General features: G+C 37.0%; 1 protein-coding gene across 5 annotated transcripts in view; it reads left to right on the top strand.

The window, feature by feature from the left end:
* The window catches only part of LAMA1 (laminin subunit alpha 1), a 108,465-nt gene that overhangs the window by 75,617 nt on the left and 8,823 nt on the right, over positions 1-24,025 (top strand). For 2 of the 5 annotated variants that reach the window (XM_080378954.1, XM_080378952.1), the window contains 24 exons: positions 87-198; positions 361-523; positions 2,817-3,027; positions 3,270-3,386; positions 3,479-3,642; positions 4,631-4,769; positions 5,987-6,080; positions 7,345-7,461; positions 9,417-9,599; positions 9,911-10,065; positions 11,791-11,934; positions 12,755-12,888; positions 13,051-13,201; positions 13,710-13,834; positions 14,823-14,973; positions 16,077-16,221; positions 16,773-16,914; positions 18,051-18,165; positions 18,375-18,545; positions 19,864-20,015; positions 20,502-20,687; positions 21,149-21,311; positions 22,403-22,515; positions 23,581-23,770. In XM_080378954.1, the coding sequence (XP_080235080.1) occupies positions 87-198; positions 361-523; positions 2,817-3,027; positions 3,270-3,386; positions 3,479-3,642; positions 4,631-4,769; positions 5,987-6,080; positions 7,345-7,461; positions 9,417-9,599; positions 9,911-10,065; positions 11,791-11,934; positions 12,755-12,888; positions 13,051-13,201; positions 13,710-13,834; positions 14,823-14,973; positions 16,077-16,221; positions 16,773-16,914; positions 18,051-18,165; positions 18,375-18,545; positions 19,864-20,015; positions 20,502-20,687; positions 21,149-21,311; positions 22,403-22,515; positions 23,581-23,770 (3,537 nt within the window). Of the gene's footprint in view, positions 1-86; positions 199-360; positions 524-2,816; positions 3,028-3,269; positions 3,387-3,478; positions 3,643-4,630; positions 4,770-5,986; positions 6,081-7,344; positions 7,462-9,416; positions 9,600-9,910; positions 10,066-11,790; positions 11,935-12,754; positions 12,889-13,050; positions 13,202-13,709; positions 13,835-14,822; positions 14,974-16,076; positions 16,222-16,772; positions 16,915-18,050; positions 18,166-18,374; positions 18,546-19,863; positions 20,016-20,501; positions 20,688-21,148; positions 21,312-22,399; positions 23,771-24,025 lie in introns of those variants that run through there. The other 3 variants (XM_080378953.1, XM_080378951.1, XM_080378955.1) reach the window with 2 other exon arrangements.

The raw sequence follows: 24,025 nt of genomic DNA, 5'->3' as shown, positions 1-24,025 counted from the left end.
AAAAAGTGTAAAAAGCATAGACAAATGTGTAATGAATTAATCAGTGGTTTAGGAGAAGTCAAAGATTTTCTCTGATTTTATTCTAGTCATCTAGATTTTTGAAAAAAGCTCGGCAGCTTAACAGAATGACTCAGGAAACCAGGAATAAAAGTCAAGAACTGACTGGATTTATTGACACAGTACATACAACTATCAAAGGTATCCTGCTTTTAAGACATTTCCACTTCTTTACAGAATTTAGAGGGTATTTACTTCACAACCCTTAAAGAAATACTTACGTGGAAAGTGCTGCACAGGGGCTTCACGTATATTCTTTTTTTTTTTTAGTGATATGACTGAATTTTTTACTCTCCTACTTAGTGCTTGCTGAAGTTGCTATGTCACTAAATGAAACGCTGGGGCTGGATCTCCCGCTGTCAAATGCTACATCTCAGAGCCTGCAAGATGATATTTCTGCCCTTTTGGATGCATTGCGCAAGAGAGGTTTTGTTCAACAGCACAATGATGCTACCCGAGTCCTAAAGTAAGCGTGTTCTACTGAAAACTTTATTAGCAATACTGCTTTTTGGAGACATATTTGGAGAAAATTGTGCCTTAATAAGAGGCAGTGTGATGGATAACTAGCCCAAGTAGAGCTATATGAACTCTGAATTTGGAGTTATGTGATTTGAAGATACTTGGGCATTCCATGTGATACTAATACAGCCAAAGCCTGTTCATTTGGATGTGATACAAAATTCCCTTGCAATAAGTGAAAAGACACACTGATTTCAGTTTGTTTCAGATCTGGCCCTAATACACATCTTCTTGTTGGTTTTGGCTAGGAAATGTCATAGAACTGTCTCAGTCAATTGCAAGACCAGGATGTGTTAGGTCTGCTGAAGGACATGACAGTTTACTGTAACTGAACTATGTATCACATAGATTTGCAAATGAAACCAAGGCATTTGTTCCAGCATTCTGAGCCGCTGTTTAGGATTGTATTTTGTTGTCTTGATTTGTTCCCAGTCAAAGGCTACTTTAAAATGGCTTTTATATTCATTAGTAGTGCTTATTGCAAGACTTGGCAATATGAAACATTGACTGTTCCAACAGTCAGCAAAATATTTGTTCCAGCTTCAGAAATACTAAATATTGCTCTAGCCCACCAAAAGCTGTAAGGATGTTAACATTGGCTTTAAGGCAACAAAGTTTTAGGCCAGAGTGGAATATTTCTGAGAATTTCAATTTCTTTATTAAGTGTTTTGGATTAGGCACAATAGGATATTTGTGTTGTAGCATGTCTGATTTTGTTCAACAGACTCCTGTGCTTGTCCTTGTGGTGAATATTAAATTGTATTGAAGCTAAATGGACATGAAAATGGACTAGAAATGCACCTTTTATTCTATATTTATGAAGATCTTCAAGTAGCTTTTTTTGCACTTACAAAAATGTCTTAAAATGTCCTGTTGCATAGCAGCAGAATGTTCTGACTTTCAACATCAGCCTTTTCACTGTTATATAAGGTTATATTTGTAAATTAACTTTTTCAATTATAGGCTCTGTTGAAATTTCTGAAAGTTCTCTGATAAATGTCCTTTGACAGATTGAAGAAGAGAGTTAGTAAGATTTATAAGATTGTTTGGTCTGCAGAATTTATCATGCAATGCAGCTGTAAATTCATACGTGATTTAAATACACGGCTTGCCAGTCCATTTTTCAGAGAGCAGAAGTTACCACAGGGTTCACAGTGGACATTGCAAGCAACATTCATAACTTTAGGTCTCCACACATTTGCCATGTAAAGCAAAATTCCAGAACAATTTAGAATATAACTTTTTTACTTTACACTAAAATGGAAGCCATTACTGTCGTGTGAAATACTTTTGTTCTTTTAACTTCTTTAAGGCTGTGGCTTCTGGGTATAAGAACTCTGAGTTAGTAGATTTAGAAAGTACATGCAAATGCACATCTGCTATTCAAAAAGAAAGATGGAATGTGTTTTGCTATGTATAATTGTGAAATAAACTATGTTTTTTTTTGCTTTGGCTAAAGATCTATATGATTTGAAATCAGATTAAAAGGGACAAACATTTATGTGCGAGTATCATTACAGGAGCTGCAGTGTGCAGTGTATGTACTGAAATGAAGAGAAAAAAGGAAATAGACTTTCAGGATCATTTTCATTTTAATTCCTTCTGTATTGGAAAGTGTTCAAATGAGGATGCAAATACTCCCAAATAGAACAGCTGAAGCTATTAACAGCTGACAGAATTGGGAGTATGTGATATTTCCCAGATAATGCCTGTTACTGATTAAAAAAAGATAAGAGATTGCTCATTTCAGTGTTCATTTTAATGAGGCTATTTATTTTCATTTGATATCTAAACTTTTCAGGACTCTTGGGTATATGTCTTTCAGTTCTGGTTACTTGTGTCAGTCCTCATAACTGGTGTTTTGATCCTACATTCAAAATATGAATCACTACAATTAAGATATAGAGCAGTCCCAGAGGAATGTTTCACAGAGATTTTGATGTGGGGGATGTCCCAAATTAAGTCTAAGCAAATGTGATTTATACTAACATCTTTCCCCTCTAGTCACCACCTACAAAGTTTATGAACTGTATTTTTGCCCTCTCCCCCAAGCAGTCATCTTTTTGTTAGTTGAGTAACTAAGTTACCATGTGTATCTGTGCTATTGTAGGAAAAATTGTAGACTTTTGTAAGAAGGTGCATTTTAATTAATTTCACATGACCCCATTTTCTCCTCAAGAAATCTATGCCTAAGTTTATCCTTCACTGTTTGTTTATTTTATGGTTCCTCTCTTTGTCAGAGCTGCAGAAAATTTGTTGATCCAGGTTCAGAAAGAGTATCTTAAACCCCCGCAGGAGCTTGCTGAACTAAAAAATGATGCAAACCAGCTCTTATCAAAGCACAACAGCGGACTGCAGGATGCCCAGGACTTGGTGAATGAGGCGCTCGCTAACATCAATGAGACCAATCGCTTGTTTCCTCTTATCTCTAGCAACCTGGCAGAGTTAAATGTAAGACTGGACAATCAGTGCTGTTGCATAAGAAATATTGAATATGAAATTGTGCTTGAAAGCTGCTTTTTAGACTTTAATAGAATTGTACATGTTTAAACATGTTAATATATATGATACCTTAGAAACTCAAAGGAAACCAGACCACTGCTTGAAAATCAAAAAATGATTGTGTGTTATGTGAACTCATCTGCACTAGCTGACTTTACAGACTACTGTAAAACACATGATTTATGCTATAGGACAAAAAGCTACATATAAAGAAAGCTGAAGAAGTCTCAGGCATGCTCATTAAAGAAGGGAAGGACCTAGTGAATGCTGCTGCTGCTCTTGCCCAAGATGTAAAGAACTCTACATCTGTAAGTTCTTAAGTTTGAACATCCTCTTTGATACTAACAGGTATGTTTTGGTATTGAAAAAAAAAAAAAGAGGAAAACATTTCGTTGTGCAGAACCTGGAAGTCCACCAGGATGGGTTAGTCCTATGGAGCACCAAATTGCGACACCACGTGGATGAGCTGGTGATGCAGATGTCTGTGAGAGGAGTGCTTGACCTGGTATACAGAGCCGAGGACCACGCCACTCAGTTCCAAAGACTTGCAGATGCACTAGAGAGGTGATAAACTCAAGAAATACAAAATTGGGAAAGATCTACGGTAGTGTCAGAATTAATTTAAATAGGTAGTAGCTTAATCCTCTAAAGGAATTCTGTGCCCATGACAGTGTTGTTGGATTAGATGATCTTTAAAGGTCCCTTCCAACCCAAACTATTCTATAAGTCTATGATCAATTTTTATTCCCCATTTCAAGTGCTCTTTACTTTTAGTGCAGTGTTCCTTTATTAAATGATATGGAGGGGGTTGACTAGTCTCACATTTCATATGGCTGACTTACACAGTAACTAAGGAATTATTAAATGTCCAGCGAGTATATCACGGTATGGTTTGAAAAGCTTCTTGTCTGTTTATGAGTACTTCTTGACAATATATCTCTGAATCTCATCAAGAAGCTATTCCTACTATGCCTCCATTATTGTTGCTTTCAAAACATCTTGCAGAAACAAGTGTGTTGCCATCTCAAATGCACTCCTAGAATTTGAAAGTTGGGAAGTCATCCCTGTTAATTCAATGGAAATTAATCTTCTATCCCAGGAATCCTTCTAGGATTCTTGCTGTTTTGTCTTTTAAAGTCAGTAGATATGTGTTAAAAGTTAGATCAAATCAGACTGGAAAACTTACATATTTAAGTTTCAGAACAGGAAATTTTGCTCTGAATAACACTGAGCAACTAAATTGAAAAATTGACCATAAACAAAAAGGAACAAAATAGAAAAAAAAAATAGATGAAAAGGAGCAAACCAGAATAACAAGGAACAAAGTACAAAGTAGAATAAAATAGGTTTAAACCATCTTTGAACAGATTTTTTTTAGTTCATAACAATGAACTTAAAGCCCCTCACACAACATACGACAAGGTGTGCTCATTTTTTCAGAGTGCATCAAGTATTCTAGAAAGATGTGCATGTTGTAACTGAAGATATGGAACTTCGTACTTGATTAAGATATTCTCATGAAAACAGAATTACTTTTTAATTCTCTATTTAGTGGCCTCTTTAAAGTAAGAAATGTGACTCTGAACACAACCGCTGCTGTCTACGCCCACTCCAGTGTTAGAAGTGTGATTGAAAGAACAGAGAGTTTGGCAGATGATGCATCTAGACTTATGAATGGCCCCTTGGATTTAGTAAGTATCAATATTAGTATTTTAATTAATGTCTTTCCCTTTCTCATTTTGGAATATTTCTTCTAATTATTTTTACACTTGCTGAAATGTGAGTCTTCTTGATGGACGCATGTATGGCAGCCTGTCCTACCAACTAGTATATACAGTATCCTGAATCTGTACTCTAAGGTACTAATGGTACCAGATTTCATGTTCTGTTTACCTTGCTTTTCACTCTGCCACAGTGCCATTTAGCTCTTTTTTTTAATTTTTTTTTTTTTTAATGTCCAATACATGGTTAGCTGGACTGAACTTGATTCTGTATCGGTCATCTGACATGCATTCATGTAGAACTTAAGTTCCCAAACCTCTGGCACTCTCTTCCACCTTTGGAATTATTCAGATATCTCATTTGACCTATCCATCTTCCATTTCAATCTAGCTGTTCCCAATTACAACTATTTTGCTTAGTCAAGGACATTTCATAACCAAATGCGTATTTATGTCTCATCTGCCGTACATCTGCCTTGCAAGATTATTGGGTTGTTATTGAAACAGTAGATTAAGAAGACCGTATGAATTACCAGGCTGACCTTACTACTATCATATTATTTTATTTCCCCCCCTTTTATTTTTTTCTGCTTTTCCTGATTGTAGGGAGGAATAGGCTATGTTTTACAAGTGTCACACACGTTATGCCTGGAGAAACAAATATGTGTCAGCAATCAAAATAATTGGCATTGTTTTGTCAGCTTGTATGTTATTTTATAGCACTGTCTGTGTCTTATTAAAGCTTTGTACAGCATGAACCCTTCAAGGTACTTTTCTGGATTTTCCAGTTAGAGAAATGGATCAAAGGAACACTTCAAGACTGGGAGCTTGTGATACCTCACTTTAAAGTGCTCACTGCTGGGATTTTTGTCTTAAGCCTGGAACTAGAATTACTGATGTTTCAAAAAGCAACACTGAATCAGTAACAGTGTTTAAACTAGAATTTGTTAGGTTTTGAATCGCAGTCACCTTTTTTCACTAATTCACAAAGAGATTCAATGTCACATTCTTGGACAAGTGATGGCAGCTTGTATATTTTTTTAATTGATGCTTAATAAAGTAATAAGTAGAATTTCTCATAAACAACCAAGAATGTTCAGTAACTGGAAATAGACATCCACAGACACTTAAATGCTTTTAATTGAATTTCTGTTTTTCATAAGTGGCAACTGATACCTGTTTTTCAGCCAGAGGATTCTCTCAGTCTTCTTGGAAAAGAAACTCTACTGCTTAGCTCTAAATTTCAGAATGAAGCTAAAAATCTGAAGAAGAAAAGTGATGGTCAGTTCTTTAGAGTTCACATTTCTGCTTCTGTTTCTTTTTCTATATCCTGTTCTGTGAGTGGGTTTTTTTTCCCCAATGTGGGGTTTTTTTCATGTTTTTTTTAAATGAGCGTAGGCTAAGGTAAAATATCTCATATTACTATATATGATTCTTATACATATTTTCATACAGTTAAAATTAATGTGTTATGGAGTCATGTAGTATTTTACTTTTTTGGGTAAGAATACAGTTTTTCTCTGTAAACATGTAAAAAATCGGTCTTCCCTGTAATACCTCACTTACCTCCAAGCAAGGCTTTTTTTAAATGGCTATTTTTCCGAATTTTATTAATTAAACCATTAGAGATTGTGCAGTAGAAAAAGGAAAAACATAATTCTTGAAGAAATCCATTCATTGAATTTTATCTAATAAATCATGGATTACACAAATATGTAGGATGACATATTTAAACTATAATAATTTTTACTTGCTCTTTCTACACAGCTGAAATACAGTGACAAGCTGAGCTTTTTTTGTCTGTATAAATTGTCTTTTGGCTCACAGTCCCTCTAGAAATTCCAAAGTCCTTTTGTTTTTTAATTACTCCAAAGATACCAGCAAGGCACTGAAGTCTGTGCCATGGAAATTCAAAAGCATTTAGAATGCAGACTTTGTGTAGGAGCAGAGGCTGGCCCTAAGGGAAACATTGGACAAAATTGGACAGAAAGTGAATGTTTCACAGAGATAAACTGTAACTCTAAAATAGTCTTTGCTTTTAATATCAATGGCTTTACAAATATGTATACTTTTTATGCAATTCAAATGGACAGAATGCATCCTTTTTTTGTTCCTTCTGTTCTATGTATTTTTATTTCTAGTGAGAGGATTCTGCAAACAGGTCACAAATATATAAAAGAAAAGTACTTTTTTTGCTCTTGTCAGATATTACAAAAAGTGAAAAACATCATAAAAATTTTAAGAGTTCTTAGATTCACAATCGTGGAATCGTTTTAATTTAAAGCCTTTTCTCAACTATGCTTCTACCAATTCTGCTTGATGGAATTGGCCAGAAAGGATAATTTTGAATGGCACAGTGCCCACAGGAGCTTATCTGTGCATTCATTTTGCATTCCTATTTGTAAAATGCTCCTTCTGTTGAAAAAAGCAAAAAAAATTCCATTGATTAAATAAGTGAATGCTTGCTATGCCTATACAGAGAATTTGTGTGGGTTGTATAGCATTTGTTTATGCATAGAAAAATCACAGTTATTTCTTCCAACAGGCCTTTTATTTGGATTGAATGGGTTGAACAAAAAGGTAGAAAAGATTCAGGAAAGTACTCATAAAATTGTCAACCAGCTTAATGATTCCCTGCTGAAACTAAGAGCATTGCCTAATGGTAAGTGAAATTTATATTGGCATTCTCCTTATTACAGAAGCGTCAAGTGCAATCATAATACAATCCTGTTCATTGTCTGACTGCAGAGACCTGGTAATAAACTATACTGGAGACTCATTTAGCCTCTTCCCTTACAAGGAATATTTTCCAATTTTTTTTAGTAGGCGGATGAAAACATAACTGGGTTATCACATAAGGTCTGTAGTCTGATTTCTATTTCACACTGCGTAAATAAATCAGGAGTTGCTCTGAAAGCAATATAATTACAACTCATGAGAAGAGAGTGAAGTCCTAATATATTTAATTCCATGTGAAGAGAAACTTATATATGGAACTGTGAGGTTCTGCTTGCTTTTGATAGCTTGTTTCAAATTTGTTTATGCTGTGCTGTGAATCTTATCACGTGCATCTAAATGTTTTCTTCTTGTAAACGCTGATTTCATTTAACCAATTAAAGCATTCTTCTGTGCTTTTTCAAAACAAAAGAATTCCCTTTAAAGAAAAAGTCACTATTTTGGATAAAGGCAAGACCTACAATTCATGGAAACTGCTAAGAGAAAATGTCTTTGGAGTTGTGGATAAGAGGGTCTGAAATACTTTGCAAACCTTAATAATGTTCTTTTTTAAGGTAGAAGAACACTCATAAAGACCTCCTGTCAGGGTTGTTAGGTTGTACTGTATGTCCAGATTGGAATACTAAGTCCAAAGCTTTAAAATACCTGTCTTACAGCTCTGGCTCTTAACTCACACTGAAGGGTGGTATTAGTGATAAAGTTACGCTTCATATTAGTTGCAGGATGCTATCTAACGTAAAGCTACATATTGAAAATTAAGGCATTATCAAAACCATAGGACTGTCATCCTTAACTCACAGCTTGTCATTGTTTAATTTCAGTTTTGCTGTTAACATTCTTGGAGTTTTCTCTTTTTTTTTTTTTTTTTTCTTTCTTTTCTTTTTTTTTTTTTTTCCCCCCTGGGCAGAGACTTGTGGTGGCATTGCCCTCTCTATACAGTACTGCTGGTGAAGAAGGATCCCTTCAGGTCTAAATCAGGCCTTTTGTGCCAGCTGCAGCATCTTCCCACTATTCTGGGAACAGAGGGGGTGTAAGGGACAGGCTGATTGGGAACGGTGTACTCACGAAGTGATTGCAGCCCAAAGCAAAGGGTGTAATAGGCCTGCCTCACTAGCTTTCTGTATCATTCAAAAGTCTCAGACTAGTGACTCTGGGTACCAACACTCATGCCTGGAGCTTAAACACTATGAGCCTGATTTATTCATATAAAATCTTCCTATTGGGATAGGCAGAATCAAGTTCCTCATCACTGCATTCTGTATCTGTATTGTATTCAGAGCTGGCCATGAAAAGTAAGTAATTTGTCCTAGAATTCAGAACTTGGCTTAATCAAGTCTTTTGATCAAAAGACTTGAAAATCTAAACTGACAAGCTTAGTTTCAAGTTAAAATTACTGCAGATCTAATTATTTATATGTGTGTAATATATTTTATTGTTATATACCTCTGTGTGCGTGCCTATCAACAAATGTAACTACATCTGTGGTTATACCCATATTTGTATCACCAGCTTGGGAACGTTTAGCATGTTTTTTGTTCAGGACCATAGCTGTGGCCATTTTCCAACTTAATAACTGGGCAAGAGGAGTTGTATCAGCCTCATGGTACTCTCCATTTCACAGAAGGCAAACTTTGCACTCTGTAAGCTAGGAATATTCAACAGTTAAAGCAAAGTTAGATCACAGTAGGTCTTGGTTTGGAGTTCCCCTCAGCCTGAAGAATACAAACAAAACTATAACCCTTACTATGAAAGAAATGGAACTGACAGCACTTTTAGAGCTTTGACTGTGTTTGTAACTGCATTGTTACGAAGCCAGGCATTTTTCACTCACAAGTATGTATGAAAGCTGTGAACTTTTTTAACTTGGGTACTGTGTTTCAGATACAAGGAAGTACATGCTTGAAGTGAAAGAGCTGGCTGTGTCTGCAAACACCAGTGCTCTGGTGGGTTTAAGTCACTTCGGGGATTTTAGTCAAAAGCTGCTGAATACTTCTTCTACATTGTCTCATGTTAATGACACATTGAGAAAAACTAGTGAACTTATAACTGATTCATCAAAAGCTGGTAAGTTTGCTGCTTCGTTACTCTTTAGAAATGTCACTGCTTACAGAAGCAGTACTAATATTCAATTTTAATAGGATTAAATATGAGTCTGATGGACTGAAATTTTCTTCCTAATATAATAAAAATGTGCTAACTTTTAAAAAGACCTCTAGAGAAGTCACATGGGATACCCTTAAGTATGCATATCCCTTACTGATGTTTAAAGTTGATCACAAACTGATCAGAAACAGGCCACCTTGGCTAAGTATTTTAGCAACAAAAGGTGAATTTCTCTTTCAACCTGCCTCAACATTTTGTTTACATTTTGGCAGCAATCACAGCTGAAAAACAAGTTAAAGAAGTTGAAGCACAAGCAAGTCTTTTATTGGATAGGCTGAAACCTTTGAAAATGCTGGAGGAGAACCTGAACAGAAACCTGTCTGAAATTAAAGAACTCATCAGTCAGGCCCGCAAGCAGGCAGCATCTGTGAGTTCCATCATCCCAGACTTAACTGGGTTCACTTTCACTTTTAGCAGGGAAGTTCTTTGAGATAGAACCTAAAATTTACTGTCAAAATACATGGTTGTTCCAGGGTCACACTAAAGCCCAAGAGCACTGACTGATGCTAAAATCATACTGGCAGGGCTGTTGGTACATTTTATGGTTTTAGTGTCAAGATTCTTATTGCGTTTGTGAGTTTGTCAGAACAGCAAGGCACAAATTTATTTACTATTTCTTTTTGTTTGTTATAAAAATAATGAAATGCAGTATGTCAGAAAGCAACCACAGAGATATTTTGGTGAGAAGGCAAGTGAGGGGATAGTGGTGCCATTCTTTTTGGGACAAGATGTTAATTTCTGAGTTTATTGTAGAGATTGGTGTGGGGTCCCCCCATTTAACACCAAGTATCAGAATTTTTTTAGCAAGAGTGTTGAGCCTATCAATAAATTTGCCATCTATGCTCTGCCATGTCCATATGTGACTCTTTGCAAGAAGCTGCAATACATCCAGATTACCTTAAGACAAACAATATGTTTGGTTTTAAATCTCTGCTCCCCCCCTTAAAGACAACAGCAGTGAATCGGCTGTACTATGGACCTCATTAAACTATGAGGGGAATATTCAATTACTTTGCCTTTAGTATGGGTATGCTATTGTAAGGTTTAAGGAGGTTTTGTTTTAAAAAATAAAACAGCTTTCAGTTTGTTCTGCACATCTCTTTGATTATACTATTATTGCTTCTCTATCAGTGTACTGAACCTTAATGAATCCACTGCAGAAAAGAGGGAGTAGTATTTTCTGAAATGTCATAAACAACAGAAGTTCCTGGCAGAGTGAAAAGAAAGAAGTATTGGCAAAAACCCCTTTTCCAATTCTGAGAGTTTGTTCTGTTGCTTTCTAAACTTTTACTGGAGGAGAGAAACTATACATCTGTGTCCCTGTGCGTAGGCACACATATGCTTTATGTATTTAGTTGTTACAAGCATATTTAATGAAGTTGATGAAGTTAAGGCTTTTCTGTTATTAAAATGGGGTTTCTGTCATTACACCCCTAAGATGCTTGGATTTTGGCTGCATTTAGCCTGAATCAATGTCCTATCAGTATGCTATAGAGTGTTCAAAGGAGTTAGTATGACAACAGGAACAGGAATTTCTCTACTTGATCTTAAGAAAGTTTAACTTGTATTCACAAATGTATTTTTTGAATAGTCATATAAACTGTTAAAAAACTTTGAAATTACCAGAATTATTGCAGACGGTCTGCCTTTTACATTTTTTTTTTAAATTTTGTATTTTTTTTCTCTCAACATAGACTAGAAATTGTTTCTCTTTTTTTTATTTTTAAAGGCTTTGAATTTGTATGTCTTGATTTTCTGATGTTATTACAGTGGGTTTTACTGGTATATGGGTTCTAACTCAAGCTTTATTATTATTTTCTGTGGTATTGGAATAGTTTGATATACTGGCTTCCAATCTCCTAATTGAATTAATGAATTGTGACAGATTTCATTCTTTTATAGTTGTGAATCTCTGTGTTAAGTGATAGGTAACAAGGAGGTTGATAAGATCTAACCCAGGCAGCAATACTTGGATTGCCTGAAAGTATCTCAGCAAATGGCTTGCATTTGTTGGTCAGAAGTATATATTCCACAAGAATGTACTGTGTACACTGAGACTTGTTTAGATTCCATTTCCTCCTTTCCTCCTCAGATTAAAGTTGCAGTATCAGCAGACAGAGATTGCATTCGTGCCTACCAACCCCAAATTTCATCTATGAATTATAACACCTTAACACTCAATGTGAAAACTGCTGAACCAGATAACCTCCTTTTCTACCTGGGTAGCAATGGAAAGGTATGTTTCTGGCATATATTTACTGAAGGTGATTGTAGTCAAATGTTTAAAATGACCATATATTTTTTTTTCCTACTTGCCTTCAAATAAGTATCCAAGTGAGGCCTCTTGCAGACAAATGTGTTCACTAGAGGTGGGAATATTTTTGTCTCAGATGATTCTAAGGATCCTCAAATGTAGAAAATAAAAGCACCTGATTCCTTAGCATTATTTCTTGACCATGTCATGAAACTCCCCCTTCCTTTTCCCATGGTGTGTGTTAACCTTATGGAGTGTAATACTCTATGTTACGCTTTCATGTAGCATGTTGGAGTATATAAAGTGATTTGCCTGGTATCACAGAGAAGGTACTTGAATTTGGCCCTCATGAGCATGCTGCATCCACTCACTTGAAAAGGAGCGTGATGGCTCCCTGCCACATCGCCTTCCTCTTCATTCCCTCTAATCCTAATAAATGCACAGCTATTAGCTCCTTGTGGCATGCTGTCATGTGATAGTACTTTTTCACAGACTGGTTGGTCACTTCACATGCACTCAGAAGTGCGTTTTTCTCTATGTCTAGATGTATGTGTACATCACGTTTTTCTGTATCTATAAAGAAAACATTCACCTACTTGTATATAAGCGGAGTATTTTTGTTTCATTAAAAGTAAAAATTATTAACTTACTGGGCCTCATTTTGCTAAAATCCATCTCCCACATTATGGGATGCAGGGACATGCATCTGGAAGAACTTTCTCAATGTCACATGTTAAAAGTACACAAACCAGGAACTAGACGTTTGATGCCATGCATTGGAGTAAGCCCTGCTATTTTTCAGACAGACTTCCTTGCGGTGGAGATGCGACGTGGTAAGGTAGCTCTTCTTTGGGATTTGGGCTCTGGATCAGCAAGAGTGGAATACCCTGATTTTCAAATTGACAACAACAAATGGCACAGAATACATGTAACCAGGTAATTAAAATGAGAATGGCATAAATGTTGTACACAAACCATCTTCTGAGTTTTCCAGTGACAACATTTTTCTTGTGCTTAACAAGAGAATCCAAGAGCATGTGTTGATTAAGCTTGGTGATTTCTAAAACTATTTATTAGTATTTGTATTGTACTTGGCAGGTTTGGAAAAACAGGTACAATCAGCATAGAGGAAATGAACTCCAATCAGAAACCTTCACCTAAATCTGCAACCTCTCCAGGGACAGCCAGCATACTGGATGTTAACAAATCAACCCTAGTATTTATCGGAGGACTTGGAGGACAAATCAAGGTAAATTCTGAGTTGAGCATTCTGTAAGATTTGTTATGTTTAAGACAGACTTTTCATATAGAAATAATTGCGTGAATTGGTTATTTCATCAAGAAATGTTCAGGTGCTCTGAACATAAAGCGGAGATGCAATAAGGATGTTCTAGTATCCTGAAGTAAATGTTCTCTGGGAATTTTTGCATCAAGTGTTAACCAGGACAGGCTGTGTGTGCATGCATGTTGCATAGACATTACACAATGCATTTTTTTTTTGTTTCCATCTTCCATGGGTCTTTCATGCCATGAGGCATGTAAGTAGGTCAAGGACATAGTTGGTTTGCTTTTCTATTTGCTAGAAATCTAATCTATTATGATTAATTGTTAATAGTTATGCTAAAACATGTTTTTCTTTTATTACGATTTATATCTTACAAAGTTCAAGTTCAAGGAATGCACCAAACAAAAATTTGGCTGCATAATTTTCAGAGTGCTTAACATTAATTGTATTCATGAAGTATTTCTTGTCATAGAAATCGCCTGCTGTTAAGGTGACCCATTTTAAAGGGTGCATGGGAGAGGCATCCCTGAATGGCAAATCTATTGGTCTTTGGAACTACATGGAAAGAGAGGGCAAGTGTAATGGCTGTTTTGGAAGGTATTTTTTCTCACTCTCTTTTTTTTTGTAACACATTTAGACTAACTTACATCTGTAATATATATTTCTGTGTCAGCTAAAAATAACAAACTCAAGACAAATTGCAGCATTTAATTGATCATTAACTTACAGTTCAGAACATACTAATCTAAATGTGCCACTGGTGTCAAATAATTTAATTGTATGGAATTATATCACTTAATAATCACTCTCTTAGTTGAGTTCTATTGCTGTGGTCTGTTTTGTGTACTGAAAGTAGGGACTGCCAGTGAACCAAACTATTTCGGAATGTTTGCTTTCCAGTATTTTCCAGCAAGACAATTCATTTTTTTCTAGGATAAGAAGCAGTGTGAAGCACTCATAAAAAAAACAAACCAAAACAAAAACCCTGTCACAAAACTGTAGCCACTGAGCTTGCTACCGTTCTTGTAAATGTTGTGAAAGGGGATTGCAGACTGTACTATTTTTATGTTTCAGGAATTGAAAAGAAATATACTTGACCATATTCCCTTTTGCGGAATTTTCTTGTCTGAACAGCAGAGGGTGCTGCTTGATTGTATGAGATATTTTTTACAAGTCTATTGCAGGAAAAGGGGCTAATAGAACATTTAAGTGCAATGATGCAAAGCATTTTGATATACGGATGACGTGTTTTAAATAAGAGGATGCACAGTGTACCAGTTATTTTTTGCTTAAGAATTTTTTGGTTTTTTTCATACATCAAGGAAGAACGTTTTTTATCTCATATACAATCTTGCTGTGGCTAAATCATGTATTGTAAGATTCTATAGTGAAAGTGGCCTTTGGCTGGAATCCTTCAGTTATTCACAACATCAAGATCCAAGTCTTTCCAAACTTTCTAGTCATACACCCTAGGGGCTGCACCAACTGATCTAACTTTTCTTGTATTTTATATTAAAATTACTGGAAAAATACAAATCTTCATTATTTATCTTAAAATTTTAAACTCTGTTTTCTGATTTCATAGCCCACAAGATGAAGACACTTCATTCCATTTTGATGGCAGTGGATACTCCATTGTGGAGAAGGCACTCCGCTCAACAGTGACTCAGATAATAATATTTTTCAGTACCTTTTCACCTAATGGGCTGCTTCTATATCTTGCTTCAAATGGCACTGTAAGAAAATGGATCAGATTCTTAAGCTGTCAAAAACGATATTTAGATCACTTGGTTTCTTGCGTTATTTTTTGCTTATGCATATTAAAACAAGTTATTATGTTTGTATAGATTATCACTGTGATTATAGAGTATCACTGTGATATAAACCAAAGGAGTAAAGACAGGAATCCTAGAGATAACTCTTTAGAGCAAATATTCACATATATTAATGGCAAAATTAAGCAATGAAAAGAATTCTCCATAATTTGTTTTAATTCTAGACTAAAATTAATGATTTTTTTTAATTAAAGGCAAGAAAAAGAAATTATAGGAAAAACGAACTGGTTCAATTGGAGGAACCTTTGCAGAATGTAAAAACTTTTGGAACTGAGTTTGCTGAAGGACACTATAATATTGCATAGGCATATTGATTTAAATCCATAAGATGGGAATTCAGTAAACTTAAATAAATTAAATAAAACTCCCTGAAACAGCAATATAACCTAGACCCATCTCCAGACCTTCATTGTCATGTTATGTGGTTTTCTTTTCCTGAAGGAGGATGAAGCTTTGTTTAGGTAGGGTTGTTTCAGAATCACTGCATTATTCATTTGCTTTGTTATGTACTCACTGCCTGAATACATTGGACAATGATATCTGACTTAAGTTTTGCAATGCAGAGGGGGCACTTTTAATAGAGTTCAAAAAGTGTTTTTTACTGTTTAAAAAAGCTCTTTGCGTCTTGCAGAAAGAATATTGTATTGTTTGATCGTTATGCTAACAGTCAAATCAAATTACCCTCAACTTCATCCAAAAAAAAGCAAATGTGACATTTGTTATTTAAACCTTCCTCTGCTGAGTAATCAAGCCTCATGATGCTTTTAAGTAAGAATAACAACAAAACTGAAAGACATCCTTGCGAGGTACATGTAACTTAATTTTCCTAAACACAGCAAAGAAAAGTCTCTTGGGCCTAACAAGTAGTCTAGGTACAAGAGTTACCAAACCTTTTTCACACGGTAGCCCAGACCTGTCAAGGATACATCCTTTTGGAAGATTTTTTTTTTTTAACTAGGAACTTAGTCTGTTCGTTTGTTTCTTTGTTTTTTTTTTCTTCCCAGAGAGATTTCTTGTCCCTTGAGCTTGTTGATGGCAAAGTGAGACTGACTGTTGATCTAGGTTCAGGACCTCTTGCGCTTACAACAGAAAATCGTTACAACAACGGAACGTGGTATAAAATTTCATTCAGTCGGAACAAGAAACAAGGTAGGCTGCAGATTGAAAAAGCCAAGTGTCTGCACATTTACAAATGCATATATCTAAGATAGCCACAATGAACATCACTGCAACTAAATCACCAGAATTGCACTTCCAATGCAGTTTTTTTAGTAGCCACACCTGTGTTAGTTTGCTTCTAGGACAGCAGCGTAAATCTTTTGCTTGGTTTGGCACATCTTATAAAGAGCAGGTAGGGCAGAAGCTGCCAGACAAAAACATATCCATAGTCTTTAAAGGGTGAAAGATCTTTGTCCAAGTCTGTATACCAGTAATCATGTTTTCTGTTCTGTGTTTTAACAGTGTCTAGTACAACAGTATTTTGGGGCCAATGCTTGGGAAGTAACACATTACAAATAATATGTGTTAATAGCTATAACATATTCTCATATATGTATACACACACACATATATTTATACACATATGTATACATACATATTATTTTTTTTCCTGTAGACTTCCCCAGATTTGGATTGCCAAAATGGCAGAATGTGTATTTGTGTCCTTCTCCAGATCTTTACTTTTTTTTTTTTCTTTGCAGGAATTTTGGCAGTCGTAGATGCATATAACCTTAATTACAAAGAAACCAAGCAAGGAGAATCTCCTGGGGTTGCCTCAGACCTGAACCGCTCTGATAAGGACCCAATCTTCATTGGTGGGCTGCCAAGATCGAGGACTATGAGGTAAAGTGTCCTCTTGCTTTTCTCCCTTTGCTAGGAGTCTTGTAAGTAGAGGGAAGGACTTTAACAAATTCTGCTATCTCCACTAAAATTAGTGAAAATCAATGAAGTCTAAAGTCTTGTTTGTGGCCATGTGTACCACAGAATTATCTGTCCTTTGCCTTCAAACTCTAAATATGGTGCTTTTCACTGGTAGGTCTAACACTGCAGTTCAGATCAGAGATCAGCTTATGTTTTTTCCCTCCATGGGTGACTTCCATGACAGCAGCTGCCACAGTAGCCACCTGCCCTTTGTGTCAGAATGTGGGAAACATTCAGCACTGCTGCCTGGAATGGTGCTCCTTTGATCTCTGCCTGTGTGAGCCTTGTGTTTTCCAGCTGGCATTTATGAACAAAACTGAACTTCGGGATGAAAGTTCTACTTCAAAAAGGAATTCTTGTAATTCAGTTTTGAAACTTGGAACAGAGGAGAAACAATTGTGAACAGATCAACAAAAAATCATTAGAAATATATATTTTATAGCATGGTTCTAGTTTTGTATTGCACATCCCTGCTGAACTTATAAAGTCAAATTTCTTCCACTGCCTTCGCTTGGAAAGGATGAACATGGCAAAAGAAAATCTAATTAAACTATCTTTATGCTCTTGACAATAAGGTGAATTCCAGGACTATATTGGTCTCTGTGCAGTTATTGCAGAGATGCAGACTTGTTAATCTTAGCTGGCATAGCAGCCTGTAAGGGATTACAGCAGGACAGCCTTAGATTCCTCTGACTTAAACCTGGAACCAAATTAGGCATCCTCCAGACTTAAGACATGAAAAAGAATTACTAGGCAGTAGAGAGCTACAGTTACCCTCTCACAAAAAAGCCATTAAATTTCAGCTGAAGATTCACCTTAAAGTTTTGGAAAATTACCTGACCTGGAAACACAGCACTACATACTTGTATGCTTCTGTTTGAGGACAATGTTATCTGACTCTTTTTAAGATCAGAATTAATATCTGCTAAGAGTAAAACCCAAATTAACCCGTTTAATTTACACTAGGTCAACTGCATTCTTTGAAACAGATCTCTTTTTCTTACTGAAGAGATTCCAAATGCTACTCCTTGGAAATAAAGCCTTGTTTTGTTTTTCAGGAAAGGTCTTAATAGTAGAATGTATGTGGGATGCATCAAGAACCTGGAAATATCCCGTTCAACATTCGACTTGCTTAAAAATTCATATGGAGTGAGAAAAGGCTGTGTATTGGAGGTACGAAACTTTTAGGTTTTGTGACCTGACCGATTTTTATTGTTGTTGAACAATAAATAGCAAGGTTTTAGTGATTAATATAATGAATTGAAATGGGTTTGTCTTGAAAAGTTTTATCATCTGATCTATACTTGAATTTTATTTTCTTTTGTCTCACTGGGTGCTATGTAAGGACAAAGTCAGTAATTATTTCTCTTCCTCAAAAATAGCCTATTCGTAGTGTGAATATCTTGAACAACGGATATATTGAGTTGGTACCTAAATCCTTAAGCCCAGAGTCAGAACTGATGGCAACTTTTGCTACAAAGAACAGCAGTGGCATCATCCTTGCTGGGCTCAGCAGGGGACTGGAAAAGCGACGACGTAGACAAGCACATTTGGCAAGTACTGAAAACAAAGGGTTTGGTTTGGTTTGGTTTTGCCATTTTTATTTTGCAATATCAAGTTTTTAGGACTGTAACTAGCAAAGAATGAGAAAGAAAAAAATATCCAGCTTAGGAAGGCCTAAGTACAGAAGCTAGGTGGGGAACAGAGGATATTCATTATAGCAGAGGAGAGGTGAAGGATCAGTTAGCAGAGACCTATTATGCTTACTAGGACCCAGAATGCTTTTGCAACAAGGAGGAAAACTGCACATGAAATGCACACAGAGTATTACTTTCCATTTCTGTTAATCAGAAGTAGTTATTGAAAGATTTGAGATAAACCTCTCTCTTGTATCTGGTGGACTGTTTTGGAGCTCGTAGAATCCAAGGACAAAGTCTTAGTAGGAATACCTGTCCCTCCTTATCTTCCTCTAAGGGGAGCAGTAGGGTGGTGGTGGTATAAAAACACTCCTGAAAAACTCCAGCTGGCTGAACGTGAACCAGCAGTGTGCCCAGGTGCCCAAGAAGGCCAATAACATCCTGGCTTGTATCCAAAACAGTGTGGCCAGCAGGACAAGCGAAGTGACTGTCCCCCCGCACTGGGCACTGGTGAGGCTGCACCTCGAATACTGGGTTCAGTTTTGGGCCCCTCACTACAAGAAAGACACAGAGATGCTGGAGCATGTCCAGAGAAGGGCAATGGGGCTCGTGAAGGGTCTGGAGCACAAGTCTTATGAGCAGCAGCTGAGGGGACTGGGGTTGTTTAGTCTGGAGAGGAGGAGACTTGGGGGGAAGCTTATTGTTCTCTACAACTACTTGAAAGGAGGATGTAGGCAGGTGGGGGTCGGTCTCTTCTCCCAGATAGCAAGAGACAGAACAAGAGGGAGTGGCCTGCAGTTATGCCAGGGGAGGTTTAGGTTGGATATTAGGAAAAAATTCTGCAGTGAAAGGGTTGTCAAGCATTGGAACAGACTGCCCAGGGAAGCAGTGGAATCACCATTCCTGGAAGTGTTTAAAAAACCCACAGATGCAGTGCTGAGGGACATGGTTTTGTGGTGGACTTGGCAGTCCTGGGTTAACGGTTGGACTTGATGAACATGAAGGTCTTTCCCAACCTAGACGATTCTATGATTCTACGAAATTTCCAGCTTTCACCTTTTCTGTTACAAGGCTTTACGCTCTGGGAGGTACCAATACAATGCCTACAAGTCGTTGAGTTTCATTAAAAAGTTTGTTTACAACAAAGTTTCCAAAGTATGTTCTATTTAAATACTGAATGAGTGACAGGAAATTGAGCTATGGTTAAAAATTAATCCTCTGATTAAATCCACAGCCCTTCTTTTCGGTCATGCTGATTGATGGACATCTTGCAGTGCATGTTAATGCTGGAGATAGAGCAAGTACTAGGAAAGTAGTTCTTCAGTCTGCTAATGGAACATACAGTGATGGACAAGAACACTCTGTCATCCTAATCCGGAATAAGAGGTACATGTGACTGCAAGCACTACTACCTGTTTAATTATTGTATGTTGTTAGTTCACTGTGCTCTCTGAGGAACTGCTTTTGTTAGCTCATTAGGTGAAATAATCAGGGCTGTGTTTTTCTGCAGATAATGCAGGTGTTCTGGTGTACATGGTTATTGTATATAGCAGTCAGCCACTGATGAAGCTGTCGTTAAAAGCTTTCAAAATCTCCAGACATCTTGGAAGGAAAAACCTGAGGAAAAACTACTGGTATGGAAAAAAACAACAACACAGCTATCAAAATAATTTAGGAAGATAGTTGACAAAGCTCTACAATTTACAAATTATCTAAAGAAGGAGGTCTTCTCATTTTAAATCATTGAAAGGATTATCAAAGTGATGGAAACTGCTAGAACAGGACAGTTTTGAATCTGAAAGGAGTGCTTTTCATTTGGAAATGAATGTCTAAGGCATTTGTTGAATGTTTTCCCTACTTTATAATTTTCAGGATCATAACTGTACAGGTGGATGAAAGTAACCCGGCAGAACTGAGGCTTGGTCCATCAGCAGAAATGAGCCCCATGAATATTTCTAACTTCTATGCTGGTGGCGTTCCAGCAGAAGAGGTCATCTTCGGGCTAAAAATGGCTGGCTCCTTCTATGGCTGTATCAGCAATCTTATTTTTAACAAGGAGTAAGTCAGAGGGGTAACTGCCCTGCTTTGGAAAAACCTGTATAGTAATTATTAATTGTAGTTTGTAATCTCTTGCATGACATTCTCCATTTGCCTGAGTTCTAATGTAAGACAAGCATGGTACTGATGAATAACAGGCAGAAAATTAATATTGCCGGCTACATTTCCAAATAGTATTAAAAATGTCTTTAATGTCTATAGAGATGCTGCACAAAATGCAACTTTCTCTACTATAGTTCCATCTGCATTCATAGATAGAATATTTTTCCAATAATTTTGTCTATTAATATTGTACTATGGACAGATCATTTGTTACTTCTCAGTCTTCTTGTCCCGGCATGCCACTTCCTTCCCTTTCTCCTATTACTAGTGAAAGACCCTGTAAAATGTTCTCTTTGTGCTTGGAAAATGTTGGAATTTGGGATTTCACCTCTTAAAACATAGGTGGTTTTAAATCACAGGCCTTTGTATTTCACCACTTCCATGAAGTATGAACATGTGGATATGGACAACTGCTTTTTGTCAGAGAAGCCTAAACCACCCATACAGCCAGAAGATATTGAGATTCAACCTGAGTTTCAGGCTTTACCAGCTCCCCTGAGGCCTCTTACAGATACAAAAAAAGTATGTGTTACAGCAAAGCTTTATTGACTCTTCTAGGAAAGTGTTCAACATCAAGATGCATTTTAGCTTTGTGGAGAATTTTTCAAAGTATGGACTGTGTATATTTGCTTCTTCTGTAGTATGGAATGGTTCAGTGAATGTAGATTTGAAATTACTATTTTTTATAGTAAAACTGTGGTATAAACCTTTATGGTAGCCTGCTGGCCTTTTGGAAGGGAAACGTGGTTAGGTTTATCATTGTTCAGGCAGCAACACTAAAAAAGAAAGAGAAAGTGGAGTGATGATCCCCCAGCAGAAGGACTTGACAGTAACTATTATCTTTATTGTGTTCTGCCAAAGTGGCTCAGTGCTGAGATTTGCCTTAGCTGTGCAGTTCAGCATTCACATGTTTCTGGTCACACACATGCAATCTCTGCTCTGTGTCAAAAAGGAGGCACAAACCATTCCAGAGACACAGTGTCTGAATGCATCTTACATGGCGCCTGTTCCCAAGAGAGAAGGCAGCATTACTTCTCTGCTTCTGCAGCTGCACTTCTTTATAATGAAGTGTTTCCAAAGCATCCTGAAATCATTTTTCTGTGGCAACAGAAAGCAAGATTTTATACAGCTGTGGCTATAAAAAGAAATAAACCATCCTCCTTAGAGCTAAAGTATAGCTTTGGCTCATACTCTGTTACTCAGCTCTCCATCCACCAAATCATAACAAAAATGTGCGTCCTCACTAATGGAAAAATATTTCTATCAAGTTCGTGAGATTTTCATGCTGCAATTCTGTCTTCCAGCATTTTTTATCAAAAGGTCTATCAATTAAGACAAATGGTGAATGAATACTTCAAACTACAAACATTTCTCAGTAAAAAAGACCAGTACTGTCTATGAGACTTAGTTTAGTCATTAGAACTAGTTCTTTCTGAGCCTAAAGATAGCTCAGAGTGGTTGGGAGTTTAGGTAATTGATGTTGCTATATGTTTTGTGGTTATCATATGGCTCAGTTTTGCTCCTTAAAAAGTTCTGCATAGGCACATTGCCATTCAGCACTTGCTTGTCAGCACCTGATACTATTCTTCTTAATAAAGTCCTTTCATTAGCAGGTAGTTTGTGCAAAAGATGAACTACCTGATCATGTTCAAGGTGCTCATCAGTTTGGACTTGCCAAAGGCAGCCACTTGACACTGCTCTTCAGTCAGTCTGCTGTCAGAAAGAAGTGAGTATATCCTGAATCACACATGCACACGGTGTGTTGTCTTCAGGTACAAGAAGCATTCATGATGGTTTTCATGAATGATCACTGCATTACCAGCTTTGAACATGGCTTTTGCTTCAGGTTTCTGTGGGTTCCTCATGGAAGAAGGTATTAAGACCACCACAGCGTAATTAATGTCTTTCCCAGGTTTGTGGTCATGAGCTTGACTCATAGTCACATTTTCTCTCCTCAGACTTAAAAGCCCCACTGTTACCTTCTGTAAGTATTTTGATTTCTATTTTCTACATACAGAGCTCAGCTGGTCCTGCTCCTTTGACTGATGCAGATAACATCTTGCCCTCTCCTCTGGATTTTCTACAGTTGCACCTTCCATGTCTGCTTCACTCCCCAGGTCACTGAAGGAGATAAGACTACTAAGAAGAATCATTCTGTTAAGACTTAATGTGTGATAGCTTCTCTGCCACTCTTACTTGTTTGAGGGGCTCCCAACAATGTCCCCAAAACACAGCCTGCAAGCCATTTGCAAATGATTCCTTCCACCCAGGAAGCCTCTGCAGGCATTGAGAAAAGAGCTTTTTTTCCTTCTTGTAACTATTGAACATAAGGACGTTGCAGAGGATTGATGCTATGTAGTCTATACCTAGTGTCTCCATAATAAATGATGCAATCAGCTCCTCTACCTCTTAAGCCTCCCTCTGTTCTGTCTGCCCATTATATCCCAGCAAGCCTGCCTGATAGTAATGGTTGCCATCACATTATCCTGGAATTTGTTCCTTTCCTGAGGCAGTAGGCAAGCGTGCAGTCACAAAGAGCTGAGCCTGTCTCTCTTCAAGACCAGCTCAGTCTGTGACAAGCACTTTTACTGTCTCTGATAGGTACAGCACTAATTTCTATTAGGAAATACATTATAGGTCATGCTTTCTTAGAATCAATGCAAATTCTTACGTTTCTGCCCTTTGTAGTAATAAGTTTCCTTTCATAATAATAAATTGGTTAAGGCCGTTCTCTGCCTCCAAGAAAGCTTTTTATCAATGCAGTCAGTAACACTGAATTTTTATTGTCTAGGCTTTCTGTCCAGCTGAATCTCAGGACCTTTGCCTCCAGTGGCCTGATTTACTACATGGCTCACCAGAACCAGGTTGATTATGCAGCCCTACAGCTTCATGGGGGACAGCTCCATTTCTCATTTGACCTAGGCAAAGGAAAAGCAGTAGCTTTTCATCCTGCTGTTATCAGTGATGGAAAATGGCATACGGTAGGTAGTCACCAGTCTTGTACTCCATTTTCTCTTCCCTGAAGTTACTGGGATGGTTCTTCCATACCTTTCCTGTATGCTTTCTGTGTGGCAAAGGCAAACAAGTTTTAACTCAGTCATGAGACCATTCAGATAACTTGTGTTTGAGTATAATTATTTGCTTTTAAAATTATAAATTATTAATTAATTCCAGCATCCAACTCCTGTCAAGTACGTCAGATTTAGAAATAAAATAGTTCACCAACCATGTCATCT

The sequence above is a fragment of the Falco punctatus genome (genome assembly GCF_963210335.1).
Source record: "Falco punctatus genome assembly, chromosome: 3".
NCBI classification, from domain to species: Eukaryota; Metazoa; Chordata; class Aves; order Falconiformes; family Falconidae; genus Falco; species Falco punctatus.
Note: the sequence above shows the minus strand (reverse complement) of the source record. Positions and strands in the feature narration are given on the sequence as shown.